At 51.2% G+C, this 21,396-nt stretch overlaps 1 protein-coding gene across 1 annotated transcript in view; it reads right to left on the bottom strand.

The window, feature by feature from the left end:
* The window catches only part of SLC18A2 (solute carrier family 18 member A2), a 37,977-nt gene extending 20,385 nt beyond the window's left edge, over positions 1-17,592 (bottom strand). Inside the window, exons 1-10 of the mRNA XM_029932661.1 lie at positions 17,466-17,592; positions 16,939-17,074; positions 15,114-15,510; positions 6,555-6,613; positions 6,197-6,280; positions 5,765-5,857; positions 4,913-5,002; positions 4,775-4,818; positions 4,638-4,698; positions 1,994-2,089 (exon numbers count right to left, since the gene is read on the bottom strand). Coding sequence (XP_029788521.1) covers positions 1,994-2,089; positions 4,638-4,698; positions 4,775-4,818; positions 4,913-5,002; positions 5,765-5,857; positions 6,197-6,280; positions 6,555-6,613; positions 15,114-15,510; positions 16,939-17,059 — 1,045 coding nt within the window. The 5' untranslated portion in view covers positions 17,060-17,074; positions 17,466-17,592. The remainder of the gene's footprint in view (positions 1-1,993; positions 2,090-4,637; positions 4,699-4,774; positions 4,819-4,912; positions 5,003-5,764; positions 5,858-6,196; positions 6,281-6,554; positions 6,614-15,113; positions 15,511-16,938; positions 17,075-17,465) is intronic.
* Between the last annotated feature and the right edge of the window lie 3,804 nt (positions 17,593-21,396).

Genomic DNA, 21,396 nt, shown 5'->3' with positions numbered 1-21,396 from the left:
GAACTAACCCAAACACCCAACAAAAGGAGGTGGTTGAAAATGTATGCATTAACCTCACGATAGAACATCCAACCATGAGAGGAACAATGGGCTTCCAGTTAGCAGGCAGATTAAGTCAATACGTTTTTCTAGCCCATTTTCTATTTCCATCCCAAGTTCCATTTGCATTTTAGTAAAGGAAGCGCCATACTCTCCCCTCTATGTCCAAGGGCAGACAAAAGGGAAAAGGAGAAAATTCAGTGAGTGGGAAGAAGCAGAGAGACAGCAGTGATGGACACAGCAGAGAACACTGGAATCTTCCACCTGCACACGGAGCACCAACAAGAAACAATACCTTTTGTGCCTCTGAACACAGAACACTCAGGAACTGAAGGCTCCAGGTTAATGTAAGGCTGAGGCTGCCAACTGGGAAGAGGACTCAAAGGCTGTTTGAAGAGCAGTTGGACCCCCCTCCCCTGGGGCGCCTGGGTGGCTCTGTCGGTTAAGCATCTGACTTCTGCTCAGGCGGCCATCTCAAGGTTCCTGAGATCTCACGGTTCATGAGTTTGAGCCCCACATCAGGCTCTCTGCTGTCAGCACAGAGCTGGCTTCAGATCCTCTGTCCCCCTCTCTGTCCCTCGCCTGCTTGCGCTCTTTCAAAACTAAATATTAAAAAAAAAAAAAAAAAAAACCCAGAAGAGAAGCAAAGAAGATGCCCAGATATTGGAAGAGGAATGTCCTAGGATGATCTAGTGAAAAGCCTAGACTGCAGCAAGACAGAGTAATGTAGGACAAATATCCATAAACAAACAAAAACACAAATAGGTTAGGTTTGCTGATGTACTTGGCCACATTGACAGGGCCTTTCACCTCTGCCAGAGAGTTTGAGAATATGTTCAGAAATGTCACACGGAAAACTAAGAAAATGGGAAGACATGGCAATGATTAATTCCAGGAAAAACAAAAGTTTATAAAAAGAAACAATAATAAAACCCTATATAGCTCATCTTCGAACAATTTTTACATAGTCACAATAAAGACAATACTGAACGCCAAACTACCCCACAAATATAACTGTTTTAGGAAAATAGAAATTGAGAAAACAGGTGAGTTGGTTGGTTGGTTGATATTTTCAGGTATAACAACAGCATTAAATCTTCATATATCATGTTAGGGAGCTGGTAGACAGTATCAGAAATTGTAGAATAAAATAAACAGGAGTTACACATATTATTTAGAGACACAAATTAGCAGAAGACACAACTAAAAGCACTGAAGTGATCAAAGATGGGGAGCCATGGGGCAAAGACCGATGGCTTTTTTATTATAATTCTAATGATGCCATTTCATTTAAACATTAAGTACATGTGTAATTCTGATAAAAATTTAATTCTGAGAATTAAATTGACCCATTCTGACATGGAAACATGGACAAACAAGAGGTCACACAGTGATAAAAATGGCAAGATTCCACTTGGGTTGGGTTTTGAAGCATCTCACACATGGTGATAAGTGTCTTAAGACACAGAACTGTTAACCATGACTATGACAGAGGACTGGCCTGGGAGGAAAAAGATGAACATGAGATCTTAAAATTTACTTCCTTGATCTGTGTACTTTTTTTTAATAATAAAATATGTATTACTTTCTAAATCAAAAATACTTTAAAAGATTAGTCCTCTTAAATACTGTTGTTAGCCTCTTTTGCATAAATTTTATTTCTGTCCACACAGTGTCTAGTTCAGAAATACGAGGAGACACGGAATACATTTTGTTCTCTTGTTTCTGCCCAGGTCTCATGCCTTGTTGCTAATTCTGATTCCATCAGGGATGATTAAAAAACGAAAGCTGAAAAAGACTCCACAGCTCACTGCTACCCTACGCACCAACCCCATTAAGTATCAAGCAGAAACAATTATTTTATCATCCTGTACCAGCAGCTTGGCAATGGGAAAAGTTGTCCACCCTGAGGACAGAAAGTTCTAGAATCAGAAGTACCCACTCTGGTCCTTACCCAGCTGCCACTTGTGGGAACACATGGTCTCCATCATCCAGATGGGCAGGGCTGGCTCCAGCATGGCAATCCCCATGTTTGCAAAGCAGATGGACCCTTAAAGGAGGAAGAGCGTTACTGTGCTTCTGTTTTGGGTCTTGAGCGTCCCCGAACTCTGTCCCCTACACAGCTGACCCCGCAGGCCCACAGCCAGAGTAATTCCCTTAGACACCCAGAACGTCTACTTGTATAAGGAAAATATAAATAACAGGTCAAGGGGATGGTGAGACGGTTGGATTTACTACTATTGTCATCATCGTTATTTTTATTATTAAATATTAAATTAAATCGATTAAATACTAATGAAAATTAAACATTAAATTTAAACAAGCTATTAAGAAATTTTCTTTTTCCAAAATAGCATCCCAGAGTCATAACGGAATTGGAGAGAGACTCAGAGGTCATTAGGTTACCATCCCAACTTATTAATGAAGGAGGTCCAATTTATTAATGAAGGAACCTGTTTGAGGCCACGCAGCCACGTGGACCACTTCCAGACAACATACAGACTCTGGCAACTGGAGGTTTCTGCACCTAATTTTACTGTGTGATGAATACACACATTTCTAAAGACGTCCCTGGGATGCCCCAAAATCTGGTTCATTCAGTACAGATGGGCTGTTGAGGGATTTTTTTTAAATCAACTATACACATAGGCTATCTTTGCAAATAGCCACTGTCTGTTAACCAGAACCCTTCCTAAATGTAGAACCATTGGGGAAAAGATGCACAGAACTGTTCCCCACCATGCCGGGAGCTTCCTGCGCCGTGTCCCCGCGAACCTCTAATTTGCCAGAATCCTGATTCAAAGAACACTGTGTAGCGGTGATTAAGGTGCTCACGTAACGCAGAAAGGTTTTTTCATGCTTTGGGACGTGACAGGCGGAACAGAGAAATGATACTGAACTGATGCCCTCACCCACCTGCTGTTCTGGATTCGCTGTTTCTCTTTGCCGTCTATTAATCAGGGCCAAATTGACACGTTGATCCGTCTCCCCTGCAATCCAGGGCCCGTACTCTGAGCCCCTCCTTGTCTACCTCTCACACAGCAAACGGATACCCCGGCCCTAAATCCAGCCAGGGCCAGACACCAGGCAAGCGGGGACAGCCCCCAGGCTCCAAAGCCCACCCACCCCAAGCCGTCTCCCCAGCCCTGCCCTGCCCACACAAGCCCCAATAAAGGTTCTGGCCTAGGCCTTTCCCTGGCCCCTTTCTGCCCCCACATCCCCCCCTCTCACCAAACCCGGTGCTTCCCTATGTGGCCCTGACTGGCATGGTATGCCTCCTTTTCTCAGGAAATATAAGAAATAAAATCGTCTTTCAACAGCACAGGCCTCTCTGTGTCACCATTCAGTCACTCTCGGAAGTTAAAATCCCACCAGAACAAATAAGACACCGCCTGGCCCCCGGCTCTCTGAGTCGAGGCTGCCTGGAAGTGTGGCAGCCTGACATTCAGTGCTGGGTGTCTTTCCTCCCTGAGTCAGGGTGAGTCAGCAAGGGTCAAAGAAAGCCTGAGGCCGGAGTGCTGGGCAGCAGGCAGTCCCGCTCTCACCATACCCCTCCTCACCCCACCTTGGACAGCCTGGGCCCCGTAGGCATCCGGGCTCAGGAACCATCCGTGCATCTTGATGGGGGCACAGAGAGATCCCCTGCATAAGGACATCACCGCACCAGGTTTACAGCCCTTTGGCCGGCAGGCACGACGGAGGGGGTCTAGACCAGGGCTACACAGGCACCCCCCCCCCCAACCAAATCCAGCAGCAGCAGGTTTACACAAAGCCAGCCTGGGGTTTGGAAAAGGCTAAACTGGAATGTTCATGGGTAGGGTATGTGTCCCGTCCAGCTAGATCCCCCCTAGCCCTACCAGTGTTCATGACCACTGCTAAGACAAATACAACCCTAAAGGCGTCTGATACCACACTTCAGGGCTGCCATCTCCTGATCTGTCCCCAAGGGCCTCTGCTGCCCAGTGTCCAGGCCCAGGCAATGGAAGGCTGGTGCCCTGTTAGGCAGCCCAAGGCCTGTGCCACTGACACAGACGGTCCTGAGTGGACAGTCTCTTGGATGAATGAGGCCCATTATCCTCCCGACAAGTCACAGGACCCCAGGGCTTCCTGTGAGCCCATCTAGGCCAAGAACCCAAACACGGGACCTTCTGTAGCCAGAGGGTTCCAGACCAGCCTCTCTGGTGCTGCACAGGATACCCACTCCGCAAGCGACCTGTGCCCTGGGCCCTCTGTGGCTCCACTGTCAGCCTCTATTCATACCCGCCTGGTGAATCACACCGCCCACCTACGATGCCCTCAGTGAGGCCACTGACTCCCTCCGGAAGTTCAAGGCCAAACCACGATGGCTGCTGACACCAACAAACCTCTGTGGCAGGGCAGCTCTTGTGACCCAGACATCTTTGCCCCAAATGAAAACCAGCAAAGGAACTTGGCTGAGTGTGAGAAAGTAATGATGGAAGAAAGCTATTCCTCGTGGCATGGATATAATGTATTTGCCTTTCATGTAACGAAGTTTCCATGAACGTCGCCATCCACCCCTCCCCACCACCCTTTGGCTGAGAAGAACCAGGGAGACTGGGAGAGGGGGGGAGCCCCACCTGCGGCGATGAGGATGTAGGGGTCCTTCAGCAGGGTGGTCAGTGGCGTCCCCTTCTGGCTCTGTGAGCAAACATCAGGGTTACAAAGGCTGATGGGACCACCGCGTCACCCTCCTTCCCCGGGGTGGGGGGCTTACCTCTGGCTGCACCCGGGACGGCTGGAGCACAAAAAGCTGAATAGCTACAAGAGAGGAAGACAAAGGTGTGGCTCCCAGCACCTGCTGACACAGGTCACGGCCATTGAGATCACGGCCAAGGTACCCACGTGGACTCACCTCCATCCAAGAGCACCAAGGCAGCCAGCACCAGGAACGGGGCGGTCTTCCCCACAAACTCATACAGCACACTCCCAAAGGGGGGGCCCACTGCAAGGAAGAGAAGCAGGGGCCGGTGCCAGGCCTGTGACAGATCACCCCCTCCACCCCACCAACCACCATCACCATCCGTTTGTTTCTTGGGTGTGTACTTCTTTCCAAAACCTATGAGGGGTGGCAGCCCTACATTCTATTCAGTAGTTTCAAGTTGTCCTGGCAACTTCCTTTGAGCCGTTTTATACTCAAGACATGGGCAAGAGTGTAGAAGGGTCACCCCCAAAGTAAAGACCAGAGAGAAGCCAGCCCCTGCTCACAGGGCACAGGACAATGCGTCTGTGAGGACTTCGCTCCTTATAAACCGGCACAGACAGAACTTTGGGCTCCCGAACAAAGGCCGGGAATGTGACCGAGCAGGGAGAGGACCCAAACCTCCTCTCAGGGAAGACATCTGTCCCCTGGCCGGGGAGGTCAGCCGGGGCGGGTGGGGAAAGCAGACTTGGAAGGCGGGAAGGTCCTGCGGTGGGACAGCAACTCAGAGAATGTGCAGGAGGAAGGACCTAGCAGATCTGTTCCAGCCTTTGTTTTCCATCTGGGTCTGGGGTACCGCGGCAGGTAGAGGCAGGGGAGCCTGGGGTCAGGAAGGTCCCCACCATTTTTCAAAGACTCCGTAAAAGTAGAGAATAAACGGGGCACAGCTGGGGGAGTCTGTCAGCACAAACAGACCCGCGTGGACTCAGGGAGCATGGTCGCGTCCTCCAGGGTCCACCAGCACCCCCTCCCCGCCGAGGCCGCCTCCAGGTGGCCCTTGCCCACCTAGGACCCCCATGGCCAGGCCTCCCAGTGCGATGCCCATGGCGTTGCCTCTCTCCTCGTCGTCCGTATACACGCTGGCCAGCATGCCCATCCCTAAACAGGAAACAGAAGTGCTCAATAGCCAAGCTCCGCCAGAAGCACAAAAAAACAATACCCTGTGACTCACCTGCCCTTTCTGGCCCAGACTTGTGAGCTCCCAGGCCCGTCAGGTTCACAGAAAGGGAAGACAAAGCACAATCCAAAGGAAAAGAGCAGCATCCTTCCTGAGAACCCCTCCCCAAGCACCACGACTAATACCTTGATTCCCTACATCACCCCAGCGAATTCTACAAGGGGCTGGCCAGCTCGGCCAAGGCTGGCAGCCTCTTCAGCAGACCGAAGCCTCTCTCCCCCACCCCCCAGGGAATGGTTTCCTCATATTTGCACACGTACCAGCTACAGAGGAGCAGGAGGAGCCGATGCCCTGCAGTGACCTGGCGATGAGCAGGAAGGCGTAGCTGCTGGAGAAGGCGAACACTGCGGAGGGAGCGGCCCGGTCGTGCATCAGTGCCAGCCTGCTGCCGTGGCCACACTCTCAGGGGCACTGGGAGACCATCCCCGAACCCGATGGTGCGTTTCCCCATCAACCACACTGTGCGTCTGTGCCACGAATGGCTCTATTGACCCCCCCCTTCTGCCACCATTACCGACACGCAACCCCCCCACCCCGGGAGGTGGCGTCCTCAGTCCCCAGTGTGTGGTCCTCAGAGCCTATCCCGTGACCCACCCGCGGGAGGCGAACATCACTCACTGATGGTTGACACGAACATGATGCAGAATCCCGCAAACATTGGAATTGGATAGCCGATTCTGCAAAACAGAACAGAACCGCGGGGAGCATCTGGTGACGGCTTTGTATTTTCTTATGGCTTTATGCCGCGTCTCTCCTGCCTACCCTGTGGGGGCGGGCGGATAAGGGTTGGGTAGACTTTTCTAAAAATTCATATCGTTGGTGCTTCTATGTGACCTTTCTGTGTTTGACTGTCTCGGAACGTGAATCCATTGAAGGACTGCCACTCCGGACGGAAATTTCTCTAGAATAAATGTTAATGCAATGTTGGCAAGTGATCCAGAACACGTCTAAGAGACACAGCCCCGGTCCATCATTTTTTTTTTTATCTTTAATTATGGTCTTTGCTAGAGCTTCTCCAAAGGGACAGCGGCAATCAAATGATTCTAGTAAAAGGTCATCAAACGATTCAGCGGGCAGCGGAGAGGCATTAGGATGCAAGAAAATGTTCAAGTCTGTCTTCGCGTCGACCCCAGTGAGGCCAGCCTTGTGGCCGGTGTAAAACTTCAACATCCCAATCACTCTGAACGATCTACTCTGTCCATATAGGGCTCGCCGTCAGGTGGACGGGGGCGGTGGGGAGATCCTGGCCTCTGGCATCATGCCCCTGGCTGGACACGAAAGCCAAGCACACCTCCCTCTGCCCTGTGGAGAGACACCACCCCCTCCCAGCACTGGAGCGAGGAAACAAGGAGACAAGGGTGAGAACCTGCTGCCAGGCACCTGGGACACAGAAGGTGCATCAGAAACCATTTCCTCCCCCATTCTGCTCCTTCTTTCCTCTCTGTGGCTGCGCAGGAAGCAGGCTACTTGGCTCCTGACATACGGATGGGACAGGAGAGTGAAGGCGGCTTCCTGGCCCCTGCGACCCTGGGAGGGGGACCGACATGGGCTGAGTGCGCATCAACCCAGAAGAGCCTAGAGTACCTCCATCTTCATTTCCCTTCATCCCTGGACCCTCTGGATCATGGGAGACACTAAATGAGGACTAAGGAGTCCTGAGACCCAAAGGTTCTTATATTCCAGGCTTAACTAAAAAATCATGGAGACAATACCTTCTTTTAAAGTCACACTTGGGGTGCCTGGGTGGCTCAGTTGGTTAAGCATCCGGCTCTTGGCTTCAGCTCATGAGCTCAAGGTTCATGAGATCAAGCCCCACATCAGGCTCTGCACTGACGGCAAGGAACCTGCTTGGGATTCTCTCTCCCCCTCCTCTGCTCATTCAATCTCTCTCTCTCTCCCTCCCCCTCTCTCTCCCTCATAAGATAAATAAACTTTAAAATTTTTTTTCAAAAATTAAATAAAGTTACATTTGATTCTCCAAGCGCGTACACCCTTCAGCTCAATGATTTGGTAAGGGCAGATGCCCACACCTCCCTACTTTACGGATGAGGAAACTGAGGTATGAAAAAGTGACTCATCAAATGTCCTAGGGCTAACTTCACTTGTGGTCATCCCACTCAGTCCAGAGCTCTTTCCTACAAATTTCTCCTCCCTCTTCCCACCCAGGAAGGACAAATACGGCTTTAAATAGAACCTTTCCAAAAGATCCTAGTCATGCTCCCCACCCAACCCCCCCTTTTTTTAACTGCTTCATACACTCCAAAAACTACGTAGCAAAAATCCAAGTAGCAAAAAATACAAGTAGCAAATTGCAATCATGCCAGCTTCCCAGACTGCTCCTTCCCCTTACAATCCCATGTGCGAAGCCCCCCGCCCCCCATGACCAGAACTGAGTGTGTAATTCAGCAGGCAGGACTCAGAGCAGATCAGGCAAACCAGGAAAGACACTAGGGTTGGACTGCAGTTCAGCCTGCCTTCAAAGAGCAGCTTCTCTAATCTCGACTAACCTGCGTCCAACTGCTCTGTGCTCTTTATTCATTTGGGCAAAAGAACCCTATTCCCAACACCAAGTGCTACACAGCCCTCCTGGAGGCTGAATAAAGAAACCTCCAGGAGGTTCAGCAAAAAGAACTCACGAGCAGTTCGTTTTTCTCTGCAGCCTCCGCACATCTTGGGGGAAGAATGGAATGTGGCAATACTTGTAGCCGCCCTGGAATAAAAGGCTTCTCATCCCCTTTCAGCATACTGCCTGGGAAACAGTAGCTTTGTCAAAGCTATTGGAAAACCAGTGAAACTATGCTCAGTCTACGGCCTGGTACCTGCCCAGGAGCACCGGCAGGACACATCTGGAGTAGCTTCTCACCAGGAGACTCTGGCTTTCCCCGAAGACCGTAAGTAGGGGGCTAGCTCCGTGAGGTCGCTGGCATTATCCCCATTTTTCGGATGGCTACAAAGAGAGTTAGGGAACTTCTGTAATTTGCCCCACATTCAGGGTAGTGGGCGCATCCTGAGTGCCCAGGGGGTGCCAGGTCCTGCCAGTGCACACTCTAGTAGTGATGCCGGTTACAGGAGCACAGGCTCACACCTGGTGAGCTGAAAATGGATGGTCCACCGTTTCACTTGACACCAGGTGGCTCCGTACCCACAGAGATACGTGCTTATGTAGGATTCTTTTACCAAGCCTAGGTCCTGTATTTTCTCTAAAAACACCACAGCAACTGTTTTGGGGGAGGGAGGCGGATTTTAATGAAGCACGTATGGAATAACCAAATGGCAAAATTAGAAGGAAACTCAAAGGCTGGCCAGTCCAAACTCTCATGCTGGATGAGAAGCAGAGGGTCCGAGTGCGCAACCCACGGCTGCAGAGCAAGCCGACCACTCTGGGAGCACCATTCCCCAGGCTCAGCCCCAAGGCAGGCGGGCACGATGGGCAGATCCTGGACCCCTCTACCCTCAAATTCTTCTGGCTCCCTGAGCATCCGCCTCCGAAGGAAAGTTATCTAACGCCCCAGGGTCCCTGAGTGATGGGCAGATCAGCAGTGCCATTTCTCTTTCCTCACGATGTCTCCTAAATGGACAGAGACTCGGCTGACATTAGCCATGAACATCTGAGTCAGCCTCTTGTCTCCATGCTAAGCGGAGCTAGATCTGAGGCAGCAAACCTTTAATGAAATATCCCATTACTATCCCGTTATGCATCATCCCAGCCCACGGTCATCCTCTATGGAGCAGCAGGGAGCTGTTAATCTAATTGGAATAAGACTAAAAGTCATATATTGAATCCCTAGACAAAAGCGCCAAGCGATAAAAGTTATGATCATTCTATATACCTACACACAGTGGAGAAACTCCATTTCCCCTAAACCATCACCGAAAATCAATAGTTTTCTCTTTAATAAACTAGTTTACTTTGGCCACAGAGCCCGCTGCAAGCCTCCATTCTCAGGCCTGTTCAAACCCAGGCTCCCTCTGCCCTGGAAAAGCACAACGCCAAGGATACAAAGCAGGGGTCCCAAAAGGGACAGAGGTGGCATCTCCCTTTTCAATTACCTTCTAAAAGGTGGTACAGGAAGTGAACATCAGTAAACGAAATGATTCACGTGCTAAGATGTACTAGGAAGTTGATGACCATTTATAAATAAAACAACATTCTTAGCTTTAGTCCTTAGGTCTGTCTTTTTTCAGCTATTAGATACGTACAGGTAGTTATGTGAGCCCCGGGCTTCTTACTTTCATGGGTAGGACCCCTGTTCCCTGGCACAGGGAACAGTGGGGGGCAGGGGCACGGATTCCACTACCAGCTTTTCCACATTTGAGAAGCGAAGACTCCGTCGCACCATCCTAACAACATCTAGGATGTGAGAGCCCTTTCCAGCCCAGCTGGCTCCCCCATCCACAGAGAAACTGAAAAGGTCACTGCTCATTCCCACAAAACCCACTTCAGACCAACGGGCTGAGGCTAAAGAAAAAAAAAATTACCACCTTACGTTCTGTAGAGACTTCATGCCCTGTGGCTTCCTTCTTGTCATTCAGATGTTAGCTAAGATTTGTGAGGACAAATAACAGGCTTTCAAATATACTAGGTAACTATGGAAATAAATTAAGCCACTGATGCCGGCTTGATAAAAAGCAGACCACTGAGACAATGACACGCTAAGGAGGCGGCCGAGGGAGCTGTCCCCCTGCACCTGCAGTTAACTCCTTCCCCAGCCATGGATCCCGGGCGTCCGGAATTTCTTTTGGTTCTCAAGCTGCAACCACTATGGAAGCCCCATGCTGAACGAGTGAAGACCACAGAGTGACATTCTCAACCGGATTTATGGGGAGATGTGTTAAGGTGCTTTTACATCCGTCCAGCCTGAAACGTCCCCTTGGGGTCTACATACGCCTAAAATCCACTGGTGGGGCAGACGGTCACAGCTGTTGCTGCCCCTCCTCCCTCTTACGCTCAACAGCAATCACGAAGTGAGTAAATTGGAATTAGAAAATAAGTCACACAAGCCTTGAGCAAATAAAAAATAAAAATCAAGTCAACCAAGGCACCTGCGGGCTTTGGACAGTGTGTTGCCGGGTACGTGATCCGTACACCTGCCAAAATCAAGTTTGCTCCCTCTCTGGTCACATGTTTTACAGGAAAACTATTGAATCTGAGACTCGGTGAAATCTAGAGTTACTTGTATCGATATGGGCAGCCCAACAAACACGCAAATGTTTCTCATGAATGGTCGTGTTTTACTTGCAGGGTTTGGGATGAAGGCTCTTTTCCAACATGTAAGACAACCCACAGGCAGCTCGCCTCTCATGTCACCCATCCAATGAAAAGCCACTCCTACAGCCGAATCCTGACGACAAATAGGAGGGTCCAGGCAGTGACGCATGTGATAAGTGGGTCCCACCTGCAGCAAGAGGCTCTAGAAAGGAGGGGCCCCAGCCAGCCTCCCGGTAGCTCCCCCCTGTGTGGAGGTGTCTTTTCCCCTCTGTCAGAAGCACGGCGGAGAGGCCGGGAAGCCGGGCCGGATCACACCAGGGGCTGGAAAGAGATATTTTTCTGGGGCTGGGGACATGAGGGAGGGTCCATGTCCAAAAAAACAGGCTAGTTTTGTCTTTACTCCCTGCCAGAGGATTAAAAATAGCAATCAACAACTCCCTGCCTGGGCTTTCCCTAGCTCAGCCTGGTACAGACGGAGCCCAGACACACACAAGAAGAACAGTTTTGACCTGCACTGTTGATTCCGAGCAGCTAAATGTCAAAACTGTACAGCCCGAAGCAGGTGGAAGGAAGAGGAAGGGAGGAAGTCACCCAGACAGAGAGTCTGGACACCGGCTTTAGCCCTGCTGCCTGTCGTGAGGGGCGGCCCCTTTCTCTTCCCGTGTGGCAAACTCCTCCACCTATAAAATGGTAGGCCTGGCCCCAGAGGCCTCCCTGAAGCGGCGTCAGGCTCTGACACCCCATGCTTTTAACTCCTCCCTCTTGGATCACAAACACATTAACCAACCGTAAAGTGCTGTTTTAAAAACACTTATTTACAACGCTGAAAATGTGAGTCACACATCCTGCTCGTAACTGAAGATGCGAGTGGCACAAATGACATCAGAAGACTAATCGCAGCAGCTCACAAGTTCCGTAAAGGAGAGCAGAACGGATCGCTCCTCTGAGCAGAGCTGCGGAGCGCCCGGAAATGCTGCGAGTCCCCAAAATGCATGTCTCCTGGGCTTGGAAGACATACCAACCATGATCAGCTTGGAGGGACAACAGAGTCCATGCTGCAACATCAATATTACAATTTATTTGCATTTCCACGTCGTAAGGCAGTGCTAGAGGAGGGTTTTAAATTTGCTTGGTAGTCGGGGAAACCTGTTAGGGATAAAAATTTTGCTCTAAATTGCAAAGCGGATTACTCATCACAAGAATAGATAGGACGGGGGGGGGGGGGGGGGGGGGTGGCACCTGGGTGGCTCAGTCCGTTGAGTGTTCTATTCTTGATTTGGACTCAGGTCATGGGATGGAGCCCCACAACGGGCTCCACGCTAAGCATGGTGCCCACTTAAGATTCTCTCTCTCCCTCTCCATCTCCCCTCCCCCACTCACAGCACGCATGTTCTCTCCCGCCCCCAACTGCTCTCTAAAATAAAACAAAATAGGGGAGCCTGGGTGGCTCAGTCAGTTAAGCGTCCGGCTTCAGCTCAGGTCATGATCTCATGGTTCGTGGGTTCAAGCCCCGCGTCGGGCTCTGTGCTGACAACTAGCTCAGAGCCTGGAGCCTGCTTCAGATTCTGTATCTCCCTCTCTCTTTGGCCCACCCCTGCTTTTTAAAAATAAATTTAAAAAAACATAAAAAAATAAAATAACAAGAATAGACTAAATATCACAGAACAAAATTGGGTTTCTCTTAGAAGACCTTTTTTTTTTTTTTGAGCCCCAAACAGGATGGCAAAAACATCAAAGCATTTAGAGTATTTAATTGAGGAACGGTCTCTCCAGCTTTAAACAAGCTTCTTCCCCATGGCACAAGCAGAGCATTAAAAACAAGAATAGGATTTTCATAAAAGCGTTTCACGTTTGCCTTTGAAAGACCGAACGCATCGTTTCGGCCGAGTTTCGAAGTCTTGTGTCACCCGTACAGCTAGGAATATCCGTGCCCAAGTGACTGGCAAGGCATGTGACAGTCATGCCCTTAATTTTCCTCATATAGGATTTGAGCTGTTTGCCTTCTCGGAATACTCAGAACCCTGAGACATTTTCTGTAATTACACCAGGTGCATTTTTAAAGAAACACTCTTGAGGGCTGAGCACAGAGAGAAAAACCACCCCACAACTACCGAGGTCTGTTTGGTTTTCCTACTGGAGGAGAGAGGGAAACAGCGCCTTCCTGACAGTGTTCCCGGGGGGCTCACAGAGCCCGTCCTTGCGAGGTTCATTTGCCTGGCAGATTTTATGTGGCAGCTTCATAATATTGCTGGACACAGGAGGGCCGGACACGGCCTGGGACTGTGAAAATATATTCAGTGATGCTACCTGATCCAGAGGGACAAACTGCAGGAGCATAACATGTTTTTCCCTCCAAATGGCCATGAGCAGGTGACCAGCACCCTTTGTGTGTCCAAGGGCAGCCTAGAGTGGGGCGAGGAGGGAAGGGCAGGGAAGGGGTGAGGCCAGATCTGTCTAAGCTTCTGCCACCAACCACTCCAGGTCCCCTCAGTCATAGACCTCCTCTTTCCCCCCCTTCACCTCAGAGCTGGCCCTGCTCTCCCAGGGGCCCCCTGCTTGCTTTAATGCTCTATTGTTACAATCTTGAAAAGCTTAATGATACTAGAACAAAGAGCCCTGCAGATCGGGGAGCTGGGCCAGCGCCCCTACCCCAGGCCAAAGAAACGTAACCATGTCCCTGATCCCAGCTTGCACTGGTTGACCTACTGAAAACTGCGCTTGGTTCACAGACTCAACAACTTGGCCTTGGAACCTCTAGTGGCTCCCAGGAGCAGCCGCTCCCCGGCCTCCACCCACACACACACCAACCAAACCCCCCTCCCTCCGCTCTCTGCCTGGCACTCAGGGCCTCTTAGAGCCTTGCCCACCCTCCTCTGTTCTCTTTGCCAGCTGTAATCTTGGTCTCTGCTCATGTATCTGGGCCTGGTGCACAAGCAGGGTTCCAGGCACTCCCTGCTGTACCCTTTTTTTTGGGGGGGGGGTTTGTTGTTTGGATTTTGTGTTTTTGTGTTTTTTGGGTTTCTTGGGTTTTTTTGCATTTCTTCCTTTCAGGCTACAGTCTCTATGACAGTTGACCCCCATCACGCATACTGTACCAGCTCCCCCTCTTTGCCGCTGACACCTTTGGGGACTGCCTCGCCCCTTTCTCTGCAAGTGCCCCATCCTATGCTTTTGAGCCCCTGACATACCAGGCAGAGCTGGGCCGGCTGGCCTATAGAAGACTTGCTGGATGGCCCTGGACAGTGGAGATGGGAACAATTATTCAAAATGAGGTAGGTTCCCCAAAACCATCCAGAACACCCAGATTGAAAGAAAGCTAGCTTGGTGTGATCTGGGGCATTAATGGCTGGCTTGACTTATCCAGAAAACAAGCTCGATTCTTGTCTCTTTGTGCGTGTGGACACAGCTCAGTAACTGGCAAGGGGGCTGTTTACACTGCTGGTGGCCTCGGCGTGAACTAAGAGTCTCTGCAGCAGGATTACTGGTCTTTCCCACCCTCTCCCTGGCCATCCTGACCCTTCCCCACGCCAGCTCTGAAGCAAACCACCGTGGCCATCTGTACAGAAGCAGACAACCAGGGGGGAGAAGAAAACACAAAGCCGGGTGACACACAGAATCCAGGGATGATGCCATGGTGGCCATAGAGCTAGCTCCTGCGGCCCAAGGGGGATTCTGACAAAAGGTACCGATGCCACGTGTGGCCTTGAGACAGAATCAATGCTCCCCCACTCGGGGAGGGCCTCTTCCTTCTGTTTTAATGTTTTCTTACTCTCTAAGCAAAAAGGTGGAACACGTGGGAAATCGCGATGAAAGAAAAAAACACAAAGGAGGGGATCGGGCTTCTCCCCAGCTCGCCCACCACTGGCTTTCCACGTTCTGATAAACGAAGGAGAAACAGAATCCCAAAGACAAAGGACCTGGGGAACGACATCACTCAGAGGCTCCTTGGCCACAATCACAGAGCCTACCTGTTGGTCAACAGTCCTACGAAGGGGTTGGTGAGGAGCTGGGTGGTGGCTTTCGAGGCAAACAGCAGGCCGACTTGCACATTTTCGTTCAGGAGATCTCGGTCCTCACTGGGACAGTCCGAAGGTGCAGCGGACGCGTTTGTCACCGTGTGCTGTGTGGGGGCTGCATGCAGTGGCCCCTGAGTCCCTTTGGTGTCGGTCCCAGTGACCAGGGTAGAGTTCTCTTTGGTGACCAGGGTGGAGCTGTCTTTGGTGAGCAGGATGGAGTTGTCATAATAAGAGAAGATGTGCTGGAAGCGGTCTGCGGCAGACGCCGTGGGCACTGGCCTGGACGTCTGGAGTTCCGAGGCGTTTTTCTCATGATGAATGCTGTACAGGTAACTCGGGATGATAGGGACTAGGGACAAAAGCAGAACACGAAGGTCAAGGCTGCACAGAAGCCACCCATCATCAGGACAAAGGACAGCAAAACTCTGGTCCCCTCAAAGGCCACACTGCCCCCGGGATGGACCCTGGAGGAATCTCACAGCGCTGAGCTCTGGCTGGAGAGCACAGAGCCCCAGGAGGCGGGGAGCACTCCGTCTGCACTCAGAGCCAGCGCCTGTGCGGAAGTGACCGCCTGTGGGGAAGTGACCGGCGCAGGGCTCTCTTCTCATCCTGTGTGGGGTATCTCATTACAGGGCTCCCTTACAGGAATATTTTAGGAAAGCAAAATGTGGTCTGAACTCTGCTCAGGGCCGACCTGAAATCCTCGAGAGCTCCTCAGGGAGAGACTCAGACCTTCGAATGAATGAATCGAGGAAACAGAAACCTTGATTTCATTCTGTGTCTTGGGGAAAGATAAACCCGGAGGAGAAGGAAAAATTTGGAGATTGCACCAGGACCGCGTCACCTTTCTATTACCTGAGTGGGAGTCTGGGATTTTTCGTACAACAGGGAAGATGGAGAAAAATTCCGGAGACTTCCACGGAGGCAAAGAAAAAACTGATGTAAATGCACCTGTGGGCACCTGTGTGTGACCACAGAGCACTGAACACAAAAGAGAAGCGAGGCTGTTCTGAAGTCAGATGAGCCCTAGGACTCTGATAATCCTGATAATCCTGCAGGCAGGAATCCGTAAGGGGAGAGAAGAGGAAAAACCCACTGGGAGAATACAAGCTAAAGAGAAAATTATTCATTAAAACTGCGGGCATCTTTAAGGAACAGCATACCAAAGACTTCGCTGTTGAGGGGGCTAATTAAGAGACCTGGATTTTAATTAGCCTTCCAAAAATCCATTACAGGAAAAAGACTAAAACCAACACTGTTCAAATTGTTCTTGAAAAGGTCCTTAAATGTTTCCCTTTTGGGCCATGCACTGAGACAATATATTTAAAAGTCGCTTCTTCTTTTTTTTTTTTTTTTTTTTCTGCGGGGAGAGAGGCTGACTTGCTCCTTTAAATGTTACGCCAAACTGTTAACCCACCTTGTCGGTTAGCATAGCAACTACTGTAACGTTGTTATCTGAAACCGGGGACTTGCTAGTTCTTACCAGAAATCTTTTTCATCGCGGTCAAAGGAGGCAGGGGGAAGCAGGAAGTTATCAGGAGGAAACACAAGTTCTGGGTCTTAATAGAAGTTACATTTTTTTTGACCCGACCACCAGGAAAACGAAGCCACAAAGCGCAAGTCGCCCAGCGCGGCAGACCCATGGGCGGGGGGTGGGGCGGGGATGTATATTTGCAAAGCGCAGCGCGTTCTGCAACTCTCCCCCGGGGCGCGCTCGGGAGGGTGCAGCACCCAGGGCAGGGGGGCCCGGGAGAGGCGGCGGCAGGGGCGTACGTACCCACGACCGTGAGCAGCATGTTGTCCAGCAGAAGCGCGAGGAACACGACGAAGAGGATGAGCTTCCGCGAGTGGCGGCTCTCCTGCAGCCAGCGGAGCAGCGCCAGCTCGCTCAGGGCCATGGCTCCGAGGACGGGCTGTGGGCGCGGAGAGGGGTGAGGGGGGCGGCGGAGCCGGGGTCCCCCCGCCCCCGCCTCGCCCCCGCGAAGAAGGAGCGGTCCCCGCGCCACGCGCACGGGCGTCCCACCCTCGGTTCACCAGCGGCAGGTGCGTTCTCGGGGACACCTGCGCTCCGGATGGATGGTGCCTTCGAGGGGATGGGGAGGGCCAGGCGAACCCGGGGCCGGCGCGGAGGTTGGTGGGGGGCGGTCCCGCTCTCCGCCGCCCTCGAGGTCCCACTCCTGCCACCGAGCGTTCGGAAGGCGCCCCGGCTCTCCCCGGCCACCCCGGAGACGGAGACCCCCGCCCCTGGGAATCTTCCCCGCCCTCCGCCGGTCCCCCGCTTTCCCCGCGCCAACCCCGCATTACCTCGGGGTCGCCCGCGGCTGCCCGCCCTGCACCGTGGGCTCCGTCCGTCCGCGCGGTCCGGGCAGCGGTCTCCACCCAACGCCCCGCGCTGCCGCCGCTGCCGCCGCCGCCGCTCACTTTACCCGCTCCGGCTCTGACGTCACGGCCGACGGGGGCGGGAGGGCGTCACCTTCCAGCCCCGGCCTCAGCCCCCCCACCCCCACGCCCAGACCGGCGCTGGCCTCCCAGGCTCTCCTCCTCGACCCACGGTGCCCCATCCGGAGCCGCCCTGGGGGTGGGGGGATGGGGAGGGCTAGGCGAAGAAGTCAGGGCCCCCGCAGCGCGACGTCAAGGGTCCTGGGGTTAAGGTCAGGGGCCAAGATGAGGGATGAGTGCTTTCACCTGACCCCACGTAGGGGCTGCAGCTGCTCCTTGAACTTCAGGGCACCTGAGCACCTGAGCACCTGAGCTTGAGCTTGGCCGTGAGGACCTAAAGGCTACTGGATGAGCCCCAGATGGGGGTCAGACGGTGTTGAGAGCCAGGGACAGATCTCTTTCAGAGGGAAGCCACTCAGCACCCCGCGGCTCCTCCCCGCTCCGCCCTCTGGAGCAGGATAGAGGGTGCCACTTTGGGTCTTTGATCCATAGGTCCTTGGGTATCCTCCGGTAGGGGGTGTGGAAACAGAGGGAGAGCGTCCCCCCACAGTGGGAGGATGTGGACACCCCAAGCCTTGGAGCATCGGACTCAGAAAGTAGGAACAGCAGGCCTGGGCCTCCTGGACGCCAGGAGTATGTCACCCTGGACAAAGGACACTAGAGACCAGGAAAGGACTGAGGAGGCCGCTGGCCCCCACCCCGTGTGCTGTAGAGGGGTGCCCTGGGAGTCTGGTTAAGACAGGCACAGTGCCTGCTGGTGGGTGATGGGCACTTCCCAAGCATAAGAGCCCACATTTGATCTCCAAGCCCGTCCATTTTATAAGCAGAAGAGAAACAAACGGATACCCCCCCACCCCCCACCTAGCTGGAGCTCCGGAGACCCTTCAAAGAGGTGTAAGGAACCGGCGCCATGTCCTTGGAAAGCCACTTAGAATCAGAGTTACCCTGCTGCAGCCTCCTAGCAGTGTAGCCCAGGCTCGTGTTATTAATGTTGGCTTACTGTCCCCTGGCGGCTGCCCACAGCTCAGGGTGAAGTGCCCCCCCACCGCCCGCTCTCTCCTCTCCTTCCTCCGCCCCCATGCTTCCCACTGCTGCCCCTGATGGGTAAGAAAGATGGTTGGATAGGTAAGTAGGTCAGTAACATGGGGACTCCGGGATGTCCCAGAATGTGTCACCTTAAATATTAAACAGGGAAAGAAGAAAAACCACTTAGGAGGAGAGAGCAGATGACAGGCAGCCAGGGGGAAGGCTGTGAAGGGTATCACACTTGTGCAGTGCCCAACGTACCTGGGCTTTCAGAACCCAAGGAATCAGCCTCTGCCCCATCCTCCCTTGGGCAGAGCCGGGTCAAGGTTAAGGGCTCTTGCAAGGATGCGGTTACTTCCTTGTTACGCGACCTTGGGCAAATTTTCTATCTTCTTTGTGCCTTAGTTTCCCCATCTTTAAGACGGGGATACTAATTGGGCTGACTGCAGGGGTGTGGTGAAGATTAAATGGGAATCCCTTCTCACGGGCCCTGCACAAAGTAAGAGCTTGGTGTCTCTGTGATTCATGCATCCAGTAAGTCCTTATTGAGTGCTTAGTATGTGCCGGGCGCTATGGTTGATCCTGGGGAGACAGTAACAGTCTAAGCAGACAAACCCCTGTTCTTGGGGTGCCTGCACCTTCCGCTGGCAGTGCCACGCAGGTGGTCACAGGAGGGCACACCAACTCCGGCCCAGCGGCTGGAGGCATCTCGCCCTGGGGAAAATGCTTCCTCCCTCTGATCTCAGCCACCACGACCCACAACAGAGGGTCACACAAAAGACTCTAAAAATATGGATGCCTCACACATATCTGAGTTGGCATTTAAAATGGTTTTTTAAATAAATTTAATGGTTTGGATTATATTGTCTATGTTGACCTTTATATAGAAACCATTCATAACTCTCATTTAAATGTACCCAATGGGGGGCACTTGGGTGGCTCAGTCGGTTGAGCATCTGACTTCAGCTCAGGTCATGATCTCACGGTTTGTGGGTTCAAGCCCCGCGCTGGGCTCTGTACTGACAGCTAGCTCAGAGCCTAGAGCCTGCTTCAGATTCTGTACCTCCCTCTCTCTCTCTGACCCTCCCCTGCTGTCTCTCTCTCTCTCAAAAATAAATAAAATACATTAAAAAAATAAAAGATAAATGTACCCAATGGAAGGGGCACCTGGGTTGTTCAGTCAGTAAAGCACCTGACCTTGGCTCAGGTCATGATCTTGCAGTTCGTGGGTTTGAGCCCCACATTGGGCTCTGTGCCGACAGCTCAGAGCCTGGAAACTGCTTCAGATTCTGTCTCTTTCTCTCTCTGCCCCTCTTCTTCTTGTGCCCTGTCTCTCTCTGTCTCTCAAAAATAAATTAAAAACATTAAAATTTTTTAAATAAATATACATTAAAAATATTTAAATGTACCCAATAGGATATAAATGGTACAAGGATGCAAAGTCAACTTTTATACTTAAAAATACAAAGAAGTTTCTCTTCAACAGTCAAAAAATTTATATTATATTCTTTGTGCCCTCAAATATTTCATTCCATTTGCAATGATTTTATCACTTCTTTATTCACTACCTTGTCTATTACATGAACTGTAACAAATTATGAATATGCATTAGTTTTAAGCAATTTTTGGGGGGGGGCACCTGGTGGTTCAGTCTGTTGAATGTCTAACTCTTGATTTCAGCTCAGGCCATGATCCCAGGGTCATGGGGTCAAGCCTTGAGTCGGGTTCTGTGCTGAGCAATGAGCCTGCTTAAGATTCTCTCTCTCTCTAAGGGGCACCTGGGTGGCTCAGTTGGTTGAGCATCTACTTCAGCTCAGGTCATGATCTCACGGTTCATGGGTTCAAGCCCTGCATCAGGCTCTGTGCTGACCACTAGCTCAGAGCCTGGAGCCTGCTTTGGATTCTCTATTTCTTTCTCTCTCTGCCCCTCTCCTGTTCATGCTCTGTCTCTCAAAAATAAATAAAATGTAAAAAAAAAAAAAAAGATTCTCTCTCTCTCTCTCTTCCTCTCCACCTCTCTCCCCTGCTTGCATACACTCTCAAATTTTAAAAAAAGTTAAAAAGTTTTTTATGGCCACAAACTTCTAAGTTTTAAAATTGCCTTTACACAAAAATAATTAAACATTAAAAAAAAATTAAAAGGGGCACCTGGGTGGCTCAGTCGGTTAAGTGTCCAACTTCAGCTCAGGTCATTTTCTCACTGTTCGTGGGTTCGAGCCCTACATCGGGCTCTGTGCTGACAGCATAGAGCCTGGAGCCTGCCTCCTTCTCTCTCAGCCTCTCTCCTGCTCACACTCTGTTTCTGTCTCTCAAAAATACATAAACATTTTAAAAAATTAAATAAAATAAATAAAATAAAATTGCCTTTACAATCGTATTATAACAATCGGTAGTAGTATATAAATGATGAAAGCATCGTGCACATATGAACTTTGATAATTATTAAACATAATAAGAAAAATTGTAATAAAAGTGCATGACTGAATGAGACGGATGGTGGAGTTTTGGAGCCTCGATAAGACAGACACTAGCATTCATTGCTTCCGGATGGATATTCTTTTGCCTCGGGACAATAGAATTGTCACAATAAGGTGGCAAGAATCAGGTGGGGTGAGAGGTGAGCCTCACTGACCAGCAGGAGACAGGAGACAGTTGACAGAGGAAAGGATAAAGGATCATCCTCTCGTCTTTACCTGGGTCCGTTTCAGCGGGATCAATTTTAAAATAGGGGGTGTGTAAATCAAGGGTCTTCCATGACTTAGGAAGCCTT

This window comes from Suricata suricatta, chromosome 2 (assembly GCF_006229205.1).
Source record: "Suricata suricatta isolate VVHF042 chromosome 2, meerkat_22Aug2017_6uvM2_HiC, whole genome shotgun sequence".
NCBI classification, from domain to species: domain Eukaryota; kingdom Metazoa; phylum Chordata; class Mammalia; order Carnivora; family Herpestidae; genus Suricata; species Suricata suricatta.
Note: the sequence above shows the minus strand (reverse complement) of the source record. Positions and strands in the feature narration are given on the sequence as shown.